The sequence below is a fragment of the Dipodomys spectabilis genome, unplaced genomic scaffold (genome assembly GCF_019054845.1).
Source record: "Dipodomys spectabilis isolate Male_0828 unplaced genomic scaffold, ASM1905484v1 ptg000092l, whole genome shotgun sequence".
In the NCBI taxonomy this organism is placed as follows: Eukaryota; Metazoa; Chordata; class Mammalia; order Rodentia; family Heteromyidae; genus Dipodomys; species Dipodomys spectabilis.
In genome coordinates, this window is record NW_024870769.1 from 3036710 (window position 1) to 3053250 (window position 16541).

General features: G+C 40.4%; 2 protein-coding genes across 6 annotated transcripts in view; one reads left to right on the forward strand and one right to left on the reverse strand.

The window, feature by feature from the left end:
* The window catches only part of Pals2 (protein associated with LIN7 2, MAGUK family member), a 48380-nt gene extending 45373 nt beyond the window's left edge, over nucleotides 1–3007 (forward strand). For both annotated transcript variants that reach the window (XM_042684971.1, XM_042684972.1), the window contains one exon: nucleotides 2571–3007. In XM_042684971.1, coding sequence (XP_042540905.1) covers nucleotides 2571–2747 — 177 coding nt within the window. In that variant the 3' untranslated portion in view covers nucleotides 2748–3007. The remainder of the gene's footprint in view (nucleotides 1–2570) is intronic.
* A 6965-nt stretch (nucleotides 3008–9972) lies between these two features.
* Gsdme (gasdermin E) overlaps nucleotides 9973–16541 on the reverse strand; it is a 50120-nt gene continuing 43551 nt past the window's right edge. For all 4 annotated transcript variants that reach the window (XM_042684975.1, XM_042684974.1, XM_042684976.1 and 1 more), the window contains exons 9-10: nucleotides 15828–15901; nucleotides 9973–11396 (exon numbers count right to left, since the gene is read on the reverse strand). In XM_042684975.1, the coding sequence (XP_042540909.1) occupies nucleotides 11166–11396; nucleotides 15828–15901 (305 nt within the window). In that variant the 3' untranslated portion in view covers nucleotides 9973–11165. The remainder of the gene's footprint in view (nucleotides 11397–15827; nucleotides 15902–16541) is intronic.

A 16541-nucleotide genomic window follows, 5' to 3' on the forward strand; every position in this document is an offset into this window, starting at 1 on the left:
TCCAGATTGTTCTTAGACAGTTTCTGGCCCATACTTGGAACTAGCCACACAAATACCCTGATCCCTTTTAGTGGGAAATAGTTCTCAGAGATAATCTTAAGTGTGCTAAGGGTGTACATTCAACTCAGATAGGCATCATTCCTAGGCTAGTCTGTGGTCTGAAAAAGGATTTCTTTTTGTTTGTTTTTTTAATGAACATCATTAGTTCAACTTCATAGTTTCATTTCAAATTTCACATTACGTTTATTTCTTTGACCCTATATTTGCCTTTTTATCTCTTATGCTGGAAGTCTTGGTTTCTCATGACATCAACCTAATTAATTTTATAAGTGTCTAAGTATAGAAGTACACATATATAATTTTCTTAGTAGAAAGTTTTCTTAGCTATTCATAGGCTATATCTCACTAGATACTGTCATTTTATTTTAAAATCATCAAAATAATTCTTTCCCATGTGATTAAGCACCAGCTGGAAACACTGGGTTGTTTCATCTCTGCTTTAAATTTTTTCAGTATGATTTTTTTCCACTTGAATTTAATTTTGTTGTACAATTTTATACATTTTCATAGTTGGAATGCAAATCTTAAAAAAAATAATTTATATTTCTGTGTTCTGTCCACTCTGTTCTTTTCCACCCCCATATATAACTATTTGAGGTAACGATTTTTACTGTTTTAAGTGTGTATGTGTATTTCTCTGGATTATTATATAAAATGGGGCTTATTGGGCTGGAGGTATAGCTCAATGGTAGAACTTACCTAACTTGTAGAAGACCTGAATTCCATTCTCCTCGCCACACATACACTCAAAAAGTAAGCTTGGGTTTTTTTTTTTCTTTTTTTGACATATCAACAAATGACTATAATAGTTAAGAATTGCTTTCAGCTTGAATAGTAGCCTGATAGTATTTCTATAGCCAAGATATTTTACTTGTTTCTTACTTTCAAATCTCTCGTACTTTCAAACTTACTTTCAAGTCTCAGTGGAAATTTGTAAGGATTTAGGTTCCTTGGCCTAGTGGCAAAATCCACTTCTCTCTCTACACTTCCCTTTAGGTGTTTTCACCTATTCTGATGAACTTCATAGACCACAAAGCCATGACTTCTCACCTACTTTATACCTCAGACATTGTAAACTTCAAAAAAAAATTCTCTATTCATTTCAACCCCTTAACTTACATCTTCTAAGCCTGTATTATATGCATTTACTCAAGCTAGAAACCTAAGAGAAGCTTTTATTTCATTCTTGTTATTCAGATAATCCTGATTATTTTATCACCAAAATAAATGTCCAGGCTGGCGTCTTTACCATGTCCTTTACCACTGTTACAATCCAGGTAGAGGTAGCCTTCCCACCCCACCTCTCACCCCGCCCCAGTTCCAGGACTTGAATTTAGGGCCTGGGTATTCGTTCCTTAGCTTTTTCACTCAAGGCTGATGATGATCTACCAGTTGAGCCAGCTTTTTGCTGGTTAACTGGAAATAAGAGTCTTATGGACTTTCCTTCTCAGGCTGGCTTTGAACTGTGATTCTTAGACCTTAGCCACTGGAGTGGCTGGGATTACAGGTGTGAGCCACCCACACTGAGCCCAGGTAACCATTTTCTCTGACTGGATCACAGCCACCAGTCTTCCTGCATTCACTTATATGTCACATTTCAACCTGAGACCCTTATCACATCTAGCTGTTCACGACCTTGCCTCAACCTACAACCCTCCATCTCCGTCTCTTTAATATTCTAGGGCCATTTCCTTTCTGGACTTGACACTGCTGAACCCTCTGCCTGGAATGTTCCTTCTACTACACATATGACAACTTCCTTATTTTCTCTTGCTTTTTGGTAAACTGTCCTTTGCTCAATGTCTTTCCAGTCACTCTGTCTCAAGTTGATCTCTTAAAATGCTTTGCCTTTGTTTCTTTTATAACTTGCAGTTTGTATGTGTTTATTTGTCCATTATCTGTCTCTTCCACAGCAGACAGGAGCCTTCTCTGCCTTACTCATTGTTATTGCTACCGATTACGAAACAGCAGGAGCTCAAGTAAATATTTGTAGGATATAGAGTCATGGAATTTTATGAAAAGCTCTACTTGCTCATACAGAACCCATTAGTTTAGTTAGTGGCTTGCATGAACTACATAGCCCATAAGATAAACATCTTTTGAAAGGAATCTGAAACCTATCACCTTCAATAATTCTTTTATTACCTTATAAACACCCTAGGATTATAGTCAGCAGTCTTTTAATTAGGAATTCTATCTTCATGTCAGCAAAACAGAAGGTAAGGAATACCCAAAATACAAATATAAATGTAGATGGAAAAAGCTAAGAGATGAAAAAAATGCTATTTTTAATACTGAATAGATTTTAAAGATTAATATCAGAATCATAATAAACAAGTTAACCTCTTGCATTGAAACTCCTTTGTGTAACTATTTAAAGATAAAAAGTAAAATTTTAGAAAGGATTATAATAAACACATATCTGCTGGATCTATGTCTTATTTGCTTTTAGAGTTTGAGCAAGTAAATATGTATTATAATATGAACATTATCTTTTAAAACTTTTACAGGATTCAGACTTGAAGAAAACAGTGGATGAAAGTGCCCGGATTCAGAGAGCCTACAACCACTATTTTGATCTGATCATCATAAATGACAATCTAGACAAAGCCTTTGAGAAACTACAAACTGCCACAGAGAAACTGAGAATGGAGCCACAGTGGGTTCCAATCAGCTGGGTTTACTGATGATACAATAGGCTAACAATTAAAATAAAACTAGTGACTCAACAAATAAACCTTCTGCTGAGAGAATACATGCACAGATAGAAGATAATCTGCCCAATCAAGGCATTTTTATTGTGTAGAATGAAATAACAGTACACTATTCTGAATTTTTATATAAAATGTGGTTGAGAAGGTGTACTAATATATAATTTATCTTAATTTTTCTAACTTTTTATGGATAATCTTTCTATTCATATCACATAAAGAAATGCGTTGAAGCATTTTGTATGTTTTGATTTAGTGCCCTTACCTTTTTCATCAAAGGAATTTTCAGATCATTCACTCTTAACATTGGTCTCACATTTTCACTGTGATAATGAATACTTGAAATAGTTTTGTAAAGCTGTCATCTAGTTCAGTAACTAGTGAAGGGTCAGATGCTCTTATTAGAAGAAAATCGTAGTTATCAACCTTTCCTTCTTAATCAGAATTTTACAGAGGCAGGATTTTAAAATCAGTGCTATGGCTACTCTCCTACCATCTAAGTCTGATATCAGAAAATCCTTCCAATGTCATGTATTTTACATTATTTCAGTGATTGATTGCTAATTTATACAGTAAGATTAGCTTTTCCCCCTCGTTTCTAACGAGTGAAGAAATGAAGAGCAATTGCACTCTCTTACAAGATTATTCTTTTCATTTGTTGCTGTGACGTGCTGATGCTAACTGACATGTATAAAATCTTGAGCCAGGTCATGCACACTGAGAGAGTGCCTTATCCTGGAAAATACAAATTCATACTTTGAAAGGTATAGTCAGTAAAACTGTGCCTCTGCAAATGTCTGTGCTGTTTAAAGATGGCTCTAAGTTTACCATTGGAAGTGTTTTTGTGAAGGATCCCTGATTTTTGAATGTGATGTTAGTGTTAGGGTACTTGTTATCTTTGTTGTATGAGGAAATCAAATCCATTGAATAATATACAAAAATTAGACATATATGTCTGTTTTATATATACACATAGTGGGTACATTATATAATATGTATCATATTTTATATACATCATAAAATATGTATTATAATGGTTTGAGGGTTTTGACATTTCTTTTAGGAAATGTACTTTTTTGCTGATAACTAGGAAAAAGCTCTTTAGATGCATTGATTGCCATAATATAAAAATTCCCACATTCACCTCTGTCTTTCCTTAAGGACTTTCACATGGTATAATTTTTTTCTGAAAAACATTTAGAGGTCCAGATCATTGCTAACAACTTAACCGTATTCTGTGTCACTTCCACCTTTTCATATACAGTTTTCATACTTTAAAAAAGGGTTAGGTATTTAAATATCGATGAGACTCTTTGGTGACAGAGATACCTGGCTACTGTATTTGTTTAAAGTGGAAATCTTAATCTATAGCATTTTTGTTTGTTTTTATGGGTTTTATAGCCAGAATATAAATTCTTTTCCCAAAACCTAAAAATTCCCCTTTTAATAACATTGGAAAGTGCTAAACTATATTTGCTCCAAAATCTTGGCTTTTTGAAACAACGTGAATGAAAGCACACTACTGAGGTGAAAGCCTGTGACCTAATATTTCAATACACCATATGTTTAAGAGAAATATCAGTTCCACACACCCACAAAATGGATCGTGTTTCCCTAATATACCTGCATACTGCTGCAGGAAAGCTTTTCACACAGCTTTGGGATGACTGGAACAGCACAGACGCTTATCCACAAAGTATTTCTACAGCACTGCTGTGCTGAGGCCAGGAGGTTCAGAGGCCCCACCTCAGGATTTTTCCAGGTAATGTAATGAAGGAAATGTGTCCTCCTCTTACAGGAAAAGTCTGAATTAGTCAACTTCCTTATAATAGCTTTACTGAAGAAAAATGGTTTACAGTGATACTGAATAAAGGTAAACAAGGTGTGCTGATATGTAACACCTGAGGATTCCTGTGGCCAGATGAGAGTCCACATCTAGCACTTGGCATGACTGTTTATGTACATGTCCGTTTTCAAACGTACGGTACAGATAATACTCATGGAGGTGATGTCCCTCTGCATTATCTCTACATTTAGCTGTAGCAAGCAGACTATGTTTGATGCCGTATAAGTAGAATTTTTACCTTTATTATAGCCTAATTTTTATTATGAAGTCCCCATTCTTTGATATTTAGGTAATATCCAGTGTCAAATACGTCAGGAGTCTGTTTCATTTTGGCCAACTTCATACAGTTGTTGACTATAGCTTTCCAAAAGAGAAACTGTTAATAGAAACCCAGTATGGCTACTGCAGTAGGATTCTATACCCTAGATTGTAGAGACTAATCGATTTATTTATTACAGCCTATAAGAAGTTTTCTTTAAACTGCAAATTGGTTAAGACACACCCACAGTTTAACCTAAATTAGCAATAAAATCCAGTGGTATAATTTTATGACCAGATACTGTTTTGCCCATGCTAATGACAATAAAATCCTTATCTTAAAATTTTCATGTATAACAAGTGTCATGATCCAAAGATTTGAGTTAATTTTTAAGGTAAGATCGCCATAGAATTATGTATTGTTATTTTGAATCGGCAAATTCAAAATCTGAACGTTTGTAAATCACTTAAAATAATTTACTTAGTAATGTTACTTGGATAACTTCTGAAAAACTCCTTTATTCAGAATCATGGATTAGAGAGCCAATAATTTTATAATATCCAATCTTTATACTAAATATGAAAACGGCAATCCTAAAATTTTGTGTACATAAGTAGTTCATTTTTAAATGTTGAGTAGCTGTAGCTATGTGTATAAATACATATATAGACACAGCTATGTGTAGAATATTTAATATTCTCCAAAAATACATGAATAATAAAAATATTTACCCATATAAGTGGTTTTCTAAAATTTTTCATTATTCCTTAATTTATTAGACATTCTGAAATAGTTTGTTTTTAAAGGCCCTGGTTCAACCCTGAAGCTGATACTAATTTCCTTTCAGAAAAATATGTGAGAAATTAAACTCGGAATATTGTTCTAACATAATTTTCCCAAGAAAAAACAGAGTTCTAGATAGAAGCCTCTTGGGAAAAGCATATTTGAACTTCAAATGAATTTGTGCCATGATCTAGTCTTAAAGATTATAATACCCTCCCTCCTCTTTTGTTTTTGTTTTGTTGTTGTTTTGGTTGGTTGTGGAGCTTGAACTCTGGGCCTAGGCACTGTCCCTGAGCTCTTGAGCTCAAGGCTAGTGCTCTACCACTTGAGCCACAGCACCACTTCCAGTTTTCTGGTGTTTAGATATAAGAATCTCAAGGATTTTCCTGCCTGGGCTGGCTTTGAACTGAGATCCTCAGATCTCAGCCTCCTGAGTAGCTAGGATTACAGGCGTGAGCCACCGGTGCCAGCACCTCCTTTGTCATAAGAGAATATTTGCGTAATATGTATAATGTATTTGGAGTTCCTGGGGAAAACTCAGTATTTTTAATGATGGCATTATTATGTGTAGTGCTACTGGATATTACTCACAAGCATGTAAGAAGAATACACCTCGCCAATAATTAGGCATTGTGTCAGTCTTTATGTAAGTATGTGTGATAGGCCTGATGCTGGTGGCAGTTCTCTGGTATTTTAAAATAGGGTTATCATTAAACTGCATTTTTTTAACTCTTTACAAATTACATTCTTTTTAAAGAATATTTTCTTATATTTCATCATGTTAACATCTGTGTGCCTGGAATGAGTTGTGAAATACCCAGGATCAAACATGAATCCTTAATGTGTACAAGGAATGGTAGTGGCCCACTTGCCAGGTAAGGAGCATGGTTTCCACAGCTTTGACAGCACCCTGAAGTCACGATAAAAGTAAAACTAGTGCTTGTACTGCTGGCATCCTAATTCTGACTCTAGTTCTTGATAAAAATTTATACATTCATTTATCTTTACTATTGCCCATGTTGCATAGGGCTTCAGTTAATACCACCTTAAGTTATAAAGCCAAGAAAGGTAATTTGTAAATGTGATGTGGTAAATCTTTTAGACTTTTTTAAATATGTTCACGTACATTGAGCTTGTTTATCCTCCAGTTCCTTGAAGTCCATTTCATCTTGAGGTGATGCAGCTGATGGTAAACACCATTCAGGCCCGACCTTGGGGTTTGAGACAGCCGTTCCCCCCGCCCACCCCCTTCCCTCAGGCATGCAGTTCCAGCCGGGTTGAGGGTTTGTGCTGCCCTTTTGGTAGTGCTGTAGGACCACTGAGTCCCATTCTAGAATCCCACTCCAAATCCAGACAGTATAGACTCTGGTCCTTACCACTGCAGCCCCTGTTTAAGCCATTGATGTTAAGTTTAACAGTCATCTCTTTCTTCATAGGAAGAAACAGTCACAGTTCAGTCAAATTAATGAACCTCAAAATCCAGATAAGAATTATTTCTCTAATTGCTTCTCCACCATTGGCTGATAATTCAGATAATTCAATGGTGTGACAAATCTGACTACACACACAAAAGGTCGAAAACAACAGTTCCTTTCTTTTTCCTGCTTTCTCATCTCCAGCACAGACTGAATGAGTGTATCAGTGGAAGTAAATGCCACTTATAGCTTGAAAGTTAAATTACTGCTTCTAAAACAACTGTCTTTGAATGTCATGATATGGGTATTAGTGTTACCACAAAATAGAGATAGTCTGATTTTTATGGTATTGAGGATTGAACCCAAGACCTTTCACATACTAAGTATACATTCCACCACTGAACAATAAGCCCAGACCCCGATTTTAAAATAACTGTCTTTATAGGACTTCAGCTAGCCAGAGAAAGCAATATATGTAAATATGAGGCCATACTTAAAATTTCCTTTTTTTCCTTCCAAAAAGCTTAGAAGAATCTTTATGAGTCTAAATTAAGAAAGCACAGTATTAAAAGCTCATCAGCTCACACCTGTAATCCATACTAAGACGCTAGCTACATAGGAGACAGAGACCTGGAGGATCAAGCTTCAAAACCAGTCCAGGCAGAAAAGGCCATAACTATCTCCAATTAATGAACAACAACAAAAAAAACTGGAGTAGAGATGTGACTCAAGTGTGGTACAGTGTCAGCTGTGTGAGAAAAGGCACGGAGTTCAAGCTCCAGTTGCAGCATATACACAAAATCATCAGGGTGGGGATGCAGCATGCAACTGCATGCTAGAACACTTGGCATAAAGTCTTAGGTTCCATCCGTGAGCAGCAGCCGCAACAATGACAAAATCTCATCAGAAATAAATTACACAATATCAAAAAATAAAGTCATCATCTCCTTAACAGGAGAGGTGGGTTCTGCCCACCTCTGTATGTCCTTTGTATGTCCTTGTTTTGAGGACATAACAAACCTTATAAATAGGCTCCAAGTGGTTACCTTAGTCTTTTCAGGAAGAACCAGATAGGATGTCAGAGTTTATATCTATACTTGAAGTACAAAGTAAATATTTTCTAAAGCTATGTGTCCTCTTTTAAAAATACTGCTGACTGGCTGCTGTCTTGTCCTTAACTTGTGTTAAGCAGTCTCTTGTATCTGCAGCCGCAGTAGGGACCCAGTGACTGCAGTGTTCTGTGTGGAACTATGAGCTCTCTTAGAGCCCATGAAGAGTAGGTGATGCGAAGAACCTGGTTGTGGCTTTCCTTTTTTCTTTTTAATAATCTCTGCCTCTCCCCTTCCCCCAGTTCATTTCAGTATAGCTTTTAAATACAAATACATGCTCTCTGTAACAGTTTTTTTTTTCCCCACAAGAAGAGGCAATATGTTTATTAGTCATCAAAATCAAAGCTGAGCAAAACTGTTTAGATTTCTGATGAAAAAGTTTAAACACTAAGTACTACAGTTGTCCCAGTAACTGTATCACCACTTCCTATTCTTCTTTTTTTTTTTTTTGGTGGTGGGGTCCAGTCATGGGCCTGAACTCTGGGTCTGGACGCTGTCCCTCAGCTCTTCAGCTCAAGGCTAGCACTCTACCACTAGGGCCACAGCACCACTTCCGGCTTTTTTTTTTTTCTGCTTATGTGGTGCTGAGTAATCGAACCCAGGGCCTCATGCATGCAAGGCAAGCGCTCTACCACTGAGCCACCTTCCCAGTCCACCGCTTCCTATTCTTGTATAAAATCTTACTGTTCTTGTATAAAATTTTCTCAGTCCAATTAAGCATTCAGCTTTCAGAAATTTCTTATTACTAACATATTTCCATTTATTATCCAAGAAAAAATTGATTGAAATATTCAATTTGTGAGAGCCCTGGTAAAATTTTTGTACTAAAAAGGTAGTGCTTTGCTGGGACTTGGTGACTCACACCTGTAATCCTAACTATTCAGGAGGCTGAGATCTGAGGATCATGGTTTGAAGCCAGCCCAGGCAGGATAGTCCATGAGACTCATCTCCAGTGCACTACTGATAAAATAGCTGGAAGTGGTGCTGTGGCTCCAGTGGTACAACACTAGCCTTCAGCAAAAAGGAGCTCAAAGACAGTGCCCAAGCCCAGAGGCCCAGTTAGCGTTTGGGGGGTACAGGGGAGAGTTTATAGGTAGAGGACAGGGTATCAGATCAGCATTGTCAATTTCCTTTACTGCCAGTAGTCTTTGTATGGTCTCTTGTGTGGTTTAGTTTCTCTGACCTAAGTAAAATTTTTGCCTGCCTTGCTTATTCTGACTTCAAAATCAGAACTTCAGCATTGGAGGGGATAAAATGTAAGAACAAGATCACATACAGATTGCTTAGTTGTGGTGGCTGTTTCCCAGGAATTCCTGTTGGCCAGGAATGAGTAGGCTCTGCTGTGTATCACAGCCCTGGGCCTGCAGCTCCTTAGAGAGGAGCAGTGGCTAGCAAGCAACGGAGATGGGCAGGCCCTTTACAGGAAGGGCTCTTTGCAGATGATTGCCAGGAGTTCACGTCACACTTGAGAAAGTGCTAGTCTAGTATAGCATGTCTCCACACCAGGCTTTTTTTATATTGTTCATTACTCCACATGATGCTCCGTCTTACCTACAATCTTTGTCTTTTAATTCAGAGGACGATCCATAAAGATGTCTAAGAGGAATACAGGAGTCCCTTTGCCTCTTGTCCCAACATCTTAAGTCCCTAAACACAAATGAACACTTCCAGGTTTCTTGTGATACATACACTTTTATACTAGGAGGTTCTTGGTACACATTCTCTTTGCAGTTTATTCTTTACATTGATGTCAGAAAACCAGACAAAAAGGGACCTAGGGTGCCACTAATTTAGCACAACTACTTCACTTGTATATTCTTCCCACTTTGTGTAGAAGGGAACTGCTTTTGAAGTCACTACCACAGTGTGCAACTTAGATCCTTTCCCCCACATATAATAAGCAGTTGCCTAAGGCTAGTCTCATTTTCAAAGAGGTGATGAAAGTATTATTTGCTTTATTTCATCCTTGTTCATGTTTCTTAAAATATGAAAGGACAAAGGGTGGACGTGGGTGGTGAAGGAAAAGAGAACATACTAATGTGCTTCTCTCCTCATCCCAGGGCCTTCCAATCCCTGAAGGCTGACAGACCCTGCCCTTGGGATCAGCAGCCCTCAGGGAGACAGCCATCAAAACAAAAGGGCAAAATACACTTCAACCTTCCCTTTGATCAAAAACAGTATGTGACATTTTAGGTACCCATAATTCATAAGAATACCACAGTCATAGAATTAGTCATATTCATGGGCTGCAGGTCTGGCTTAAGTGGTAGAGCACTCAAGTAAGGAGCCCAAGGCGATAAATGCAAACACCAGAACCACCAAAGGAAGAAAAAGGAATTAGTACGTTCATCAATGCATGTTCAAATAAAATGTACATTAGCTAGACTCCCAACAAGGAAGGACTACTGTTGTAATACTTAAACATAATTTTGTTTTGCGGAGGTTTTGGGGAAAGTGTGTGTGTGTGTGTGTGTTCATACACGCTAGTGGCATTTACAGTTCATTTTTCAATCACCAAAATTCACAGCACTTCCAAAATGTAACTTCTTCTGAGAGGATACAGAAATTGCTTTCCCATAGTATTCACAATTTAAAATGAATTTTGGATTAAAGTGTTCAAAGATTCATGTTATTGTATAACAAAGCCAAGAAGTGTATATAAAAGAAACAATGGATGGTCCATTATTCTTCAAGGAACAGGTTTGAATAGGCATCTCAGCTCCACAGGTGTTAGAATCTAGCACAGGCCTCTGGAAAACAGCAGTTCTAATAAGAGTACCTACTGGCATTCATAGTACAAAACCACCTCTTAAAGTGCTCTATAAATATGTTCATTGATCAACTTTTAATGTGCAATTAGACCTAAATCCCAAAGTAGTACCCTAACAATTCTAAAGAGCACCCAGGCTTAAATTAAATTTAAAAAAAAAAAAAAAAAAAAGAGCACCCAGGCTTGGTCCTATAACATATACTGACAGACAGCTAGTGTTCCCTGCCTAGTGCATCAAGTCCACTCAAGGCAATGCAGAGAATTAGCGGGAGGACTTGAGAGTCCCTGAGGATGATGGCTTTCACAGATGACTGCATTCTCTCCAGGTTAATGTCGGCCAAGGCAAATAAGCGCTGCACAATCCCAAACCTTTCTGTGTCTTTCAGAGGAGCTAAGGCTGGGTCTTCAAGATCAGATATCTCATCATCAGACAGAGCATGCAGCTGAAATGACAAATTTAAGCTTATTTTAAAATGCCATTGAAAATCCATGGACTTAGACACTAATGCATTGCTCAGTATGAAAAAAAAGCAACAAATAGTTTAATTCCCCAAATAGATCAGGAAAACCATTAATAAGATATATTTTATATTTTGTTCCAGGGTAGAATCTTAAGCCTGATTTTATCCAATTTGCCTGAGTCTTCTAAATCCCCACTCTGAACTATGCCTGCTAGACCCAGTAATTCCAACTGATGAGAAAGGTCAGAGGTACCTTTTTCACACACCATTATGTAAGGGTTTGTCTATGGTTTTTTGTCTTGACGCACATTTGTGGCATGTTACAGTAATATGTTATACCATGCGTAATTAACTTCAGGTAATAAGGATTTACATCTCTTTAAGGAATCACTTTTGTATTAAGAATGTGCTACTCAGGGCTGGGAATGTGGCTTAGTGGTAGACTGCTTGCCTAGCATGCATGAAGCCCTGGATTCGATTCCTCAGTACCACATAAACAGAAAAAGCCAGAAGTGGCACTATGCCTCAAGTGGTAGAATGCTAGCCTTTAGCAAAAGAAGCTCAGGGACAGTGCCCATGCCCTGAGTTCAAGTTCCAGGACTGGCAAAATAAAGTCACTCCTCGTTTGTATGTGGAATATATATTGTCTAAACAGTTACCCACTGTGTTAAATAGGAAATAATCCCTCTTCTGTTTTGATGCCTCTTGATCTTCATTCTCCTTTGATTTCTTCTTTGAACCCATGTCAGCAGTGTCTGCCTGTCTCAATAGTCTCTACTGCAGACCGGTTCATGTGCACCTGTGAAGCAGTCATGGGCTGCCGTGTGTGTGTGTGTGTGTGTGTGTGTGTGTGTGTGTGTGTGTGTGTGTGTGTGTGTGTGTGTGTGTGTGTGTGTGTGTGTGTGTGTGTGTGTGTGTGTGTCCAGGCTCCACAATCCCTGACAGTACTTGCAGCTGTCATGGGCTGCCGTGTGTGTGTGTGTGTGTGTGTGTGTGTGTGCGCGCGCGCGCACGCGTGCGTGCGCGCACGCCCAGGCTCCACAATCCCTGACATTAGTACTTGCAGCTGCCCTAGTCTTGCAGTGGCATGTTGAGGGGACTTTTACAAGCCCCTCAATACTAACACAGGTGAGTCCAAGGTTTGTAGGAGACACCTAAGCCTATGACACCGCTCCCACAGATCTGGAATACAGGGAGGGATGGGGACTTTCACCTGGTTCTACAGAGTGAGCACAGATGATGCTAAGATCTGTGGCACCAGTAGCCATGCTAAGGGGGAAAGTCCTTGGGGACTCTCCTGGGTCCCATGGGGGAGATGGCAGTTGCTGGGGCTTGTAGCACTGCTAACTACTTTTTTGGAGTTGTGGGTCCAGCTACTTCTTGAGGACCCAAAGGACAAGCACAAGTGTTAGCCAGACTTTGGGCTCAAACAGTCTGTGAGCTATAGAGATGTTCCGTTGGTCTCCCAAGGCGTGTGGTGCTGGGGTCCATGCTCTTGAGCATGTAGGACTATAGGAGAGTCTTTCCCTAGGTCCTGCAGGTCAAGTGCAGGTAAATTTGGCATTATGGCCATAGAACTTTGAGGCATGGATATCCCTTGCCATACCTGGGAAGCTCTCTGCATTTTGAGCTGCTGTCCTAGACCAAACAAAATAGATGTGATCTTCCCCTTATCCTCAGGGACAAGCTTGGTTGGTGCTGAGGCTTGAACTCAAGACCTCTCAGTGCTCTACCACTGGGACTTTGTGCACCTACAGACCCTAAGCAGACCCCCATTAGTTCCTGTCTTATGAGTGCATGTATTGGTGGATATTGGGCCTCTGGTAATGAGTTCCTAGGGATATTGGATTGGGCTGGGAACTTTCTCAGCTTTTGCAACTGACAAGAGTAAAGCCAGGAATTTTCAGCGACTACAGTCCTAAGGTTCTAGGCTAGGAAGCCCTACCCTGGATCCTGGGGTGGGGCCATAGACTGTGCTCTCCTAGGTTGTGGAGCTCAGCTGGGAACTTTCCCAGATCATGATGAAATGGAATGGGTGAAGCAAGAACTTTGGAAAAGGCATGTAAGATCAGATTAATAATACAGAGTACAGAGAATAAAATGTGAAAAGTAAAGTAGCCCATTCATGGACTTCATGAAACCGTGTTTGAATCTGAAGAGAATCCAAAAGAATTTAGAAATATTCTGTGTGAGAGCAGCATTTCTATAAGGAATGTGCAGCCTGCCCAGGGCAACAATGTGGAAATGTATGAGTACTTTGTGTTTGTTACCAAAATCAGCTTTAGGAATCTATATCTTCCAGGTGCCAGGGGCTTATGCCACCTAGCTACTCAAGAAGCTGAGATCTAAGGATTCTGGTTCAAAGCCAGCCAGGTCAGGAAAGCCCATGAGAAGTGGAATTGTGGCTAAAATGGTAAAAACCCTAGCCTTCAGCACAAAAGCCCAAGGATAGTGAAAAAATCCTGAGTTCAAGCCCCAGGACCAGCACACAAAAATCTATACCTTGGTAGGAACTAGTAGTTCATTCCTGTAATTCTAGCTGCTCAGGAGGCTTAGGATCATACCATGAAGCCAAAAACGCTGGAAGTAGAGGGGTAGGCCAAGTGGTAGACCACCAGCCTTGAGTGAAAAAGCTAGACAGTGCCCAGGCCGAGTTCAAACTCCAGTAATAGCCCAAAATAAAAAGCCTCACCACATACTCAATGCAGCTATTTGGCCCACACTGAAGTAGGCTAGGATTTGACCCACTTTTCCCAGTGCAAACTACATCTCAGTGAGTTCAGAATGGGCTCCATTCAGCATGGAAGCTGCCAGCAGCACAGTGGCTCTGCGTCCTGCCTGGTGCGCAGGTGCTGAGTAGCACCCAACTTCCTTTTCTAAGTGGCTACCATCTGCTTTTGCCCAGAGGCACAGCTTGGTATTAAAGGGATTGCCATGACACAAAGCTGTGAAGTCTATTAGATTCTAATTCACCCACTTCACAGTTTTTGGCAAACATGTTAGTTTCCCCAAAAGCCTCTCAAAGTTCCTCAGACCACCAGACAAGATGAGACCGGGATGCAGGATTTCTGGGCCCTGTTCCAAGTCCTTTGAAGAAGCACATGATACTCAGGACTCCCTCAGGACGCAGGAGCCTGGCTATCACAGAATTACAGCAAATCTAAAGCAATTGTGTAAAGGAAAGTGGTCTCTGATTTCTCATCTGAAGAAGTGGCTCAAGTGGTAGCCAAGCAAAAAACCAAGTGCTTGCTTACCAGCCCAAAGGCCTTGAGTTCAAACCCCCACTTCTACCACACATACACAAAAGTACGCTGAAGGCAAACAAATACTTCTGCAGGTGGGAAGCAGAATACTTTTTACTTGAATCCCAGTGGTTTTGTGTTACTGGCTGCAGCAACAGAGCAGAACTTGAGTTAGCTCACATGGCATTGGGAGGACTTCTTTCTGTGCATAACTTTCTCAATGCAACTAATGAATCTGTAAATACGAAGGCTGGCTTGTGACCTGCTGATCACTCAGATACTGCCAACTGGAGCAGAACTCATGGAGCTGCTGTTCATTAGGATAATGATAACTTCTATAACAAAAGTACACCCCAACCATTGTCCTCAGCTGGCCCAGGATACACAAGCTACTATCTTTGCAAGGAGTTCAGTATTCCCCTGGGCCTCTCTTCACGCACAGGCTGTATCCTGTCTGCTCCTTGGAATAGTATGGCATGTAGAGTATAGTCTTCTGGTATCTGCAAAGTACCACCAAAAGCACCAGACTGCATTGCTCAGTGTTCTCACAGTGGATGGATTAACAAATGCCAGGTACAGTCTAGGCAGTCCCTGATCTGACAGCAGAGTTCTGAGCTGTGGTCGTTTGGGTTAACAGCAGCCTGGCCCTGGTCCTCGGTAACAAGACCTCAGGATCTAAGTGGGCCAGGCGTGCCCTGCCCCTCTGCCCAGGCTGAGCACCACCTGAGGGCCACCTGTCAGTGGCTCCTTCTACCAACAGTGGAGTCTAACTCGAAAAACTTAACCTTGACTCTCAGACTACACTCATCATTGCTTAACTCTTGCTTTTATAATGACATTTCTAAAAGAGAAGGTAAGATGAACACTGCCTCCCTAAGACAAAACAGTCCTGAATGCCTCTGGTGAATGTGATAGAGTAGAAGTGTAAGTGTAAGCCCAACAACCATGACAGATAGGGCTGTCAGGCTGCATTCAAGCTGTGGCCAAATTCCTGACCGGTGGGGACGCATGTGACTTGGGAGTGTAGAGCCTGCCGTGGGATGGGCAGGGAGCAGAGACCCCTCTGGGCTGTGGTGAATGATGTTTCACTAGATGTAGAGTTTTACCCTTCCCCCACCATTTCCCCATTCCTGTCCCTCCCAAAGTCCCCCACACCGCACTGCGTTCTCACCAAGTAGCACAGCGTGGGAATCATTTGGAGCTTACAGCAAATACCCAGAAGAGTGGCAACATTATCTGGCATTTCTGCAGGAAACAAAGCTTAGATCAACAACAAAAACAAGTTCATCCACGCCAAGTAGGGTGGTGTACACCTGTAATCACAGCGTTCAGGAGGCTGGGGCAGGCGCATCACTAGTACAAACCCAGCTTGGGCTACCCAGCAAGGCTCTGCCTCCCGCCCCCACCAAAAACTTCCCCTGAAGGATGCTTAAAACCAGCCGGGTGGGGGAGGGGGTGCGGGGGAGGGGAGGCTGCTGAATAATTATCCCGTAAATGAAAGGTACTAAATGTACTGTAGACCTTTTTGAAAAGCATGGGAATCCTGTCACCAGAGCATATTCCTTGGCATTCACCAGTCAGGGAGAAAATGTGGATTGTGGGAGAAAAGAATCAGCATGGAAAAGTAGAGCCTGTCATCTGGTGACATGGTTTGAGCCCCTCACATGATCAGGCTCCAAGGATGCATGAGTCACTGGGCCTCAAGTTCCTCATGTACCATAGATTATCTTGGGGGAGCATATTTCAAACTGCATAAACCATGAAGGGATTCTACCCATGGCCCCAAACATTTAGGGAGAGTTGTTCAGCATAGACTAATATAGCGGTGGCACCTCTGTGGCAGGGGCCTGTCAGTTCCCAGGGAAAGGGAATACAAGTCTGTTAT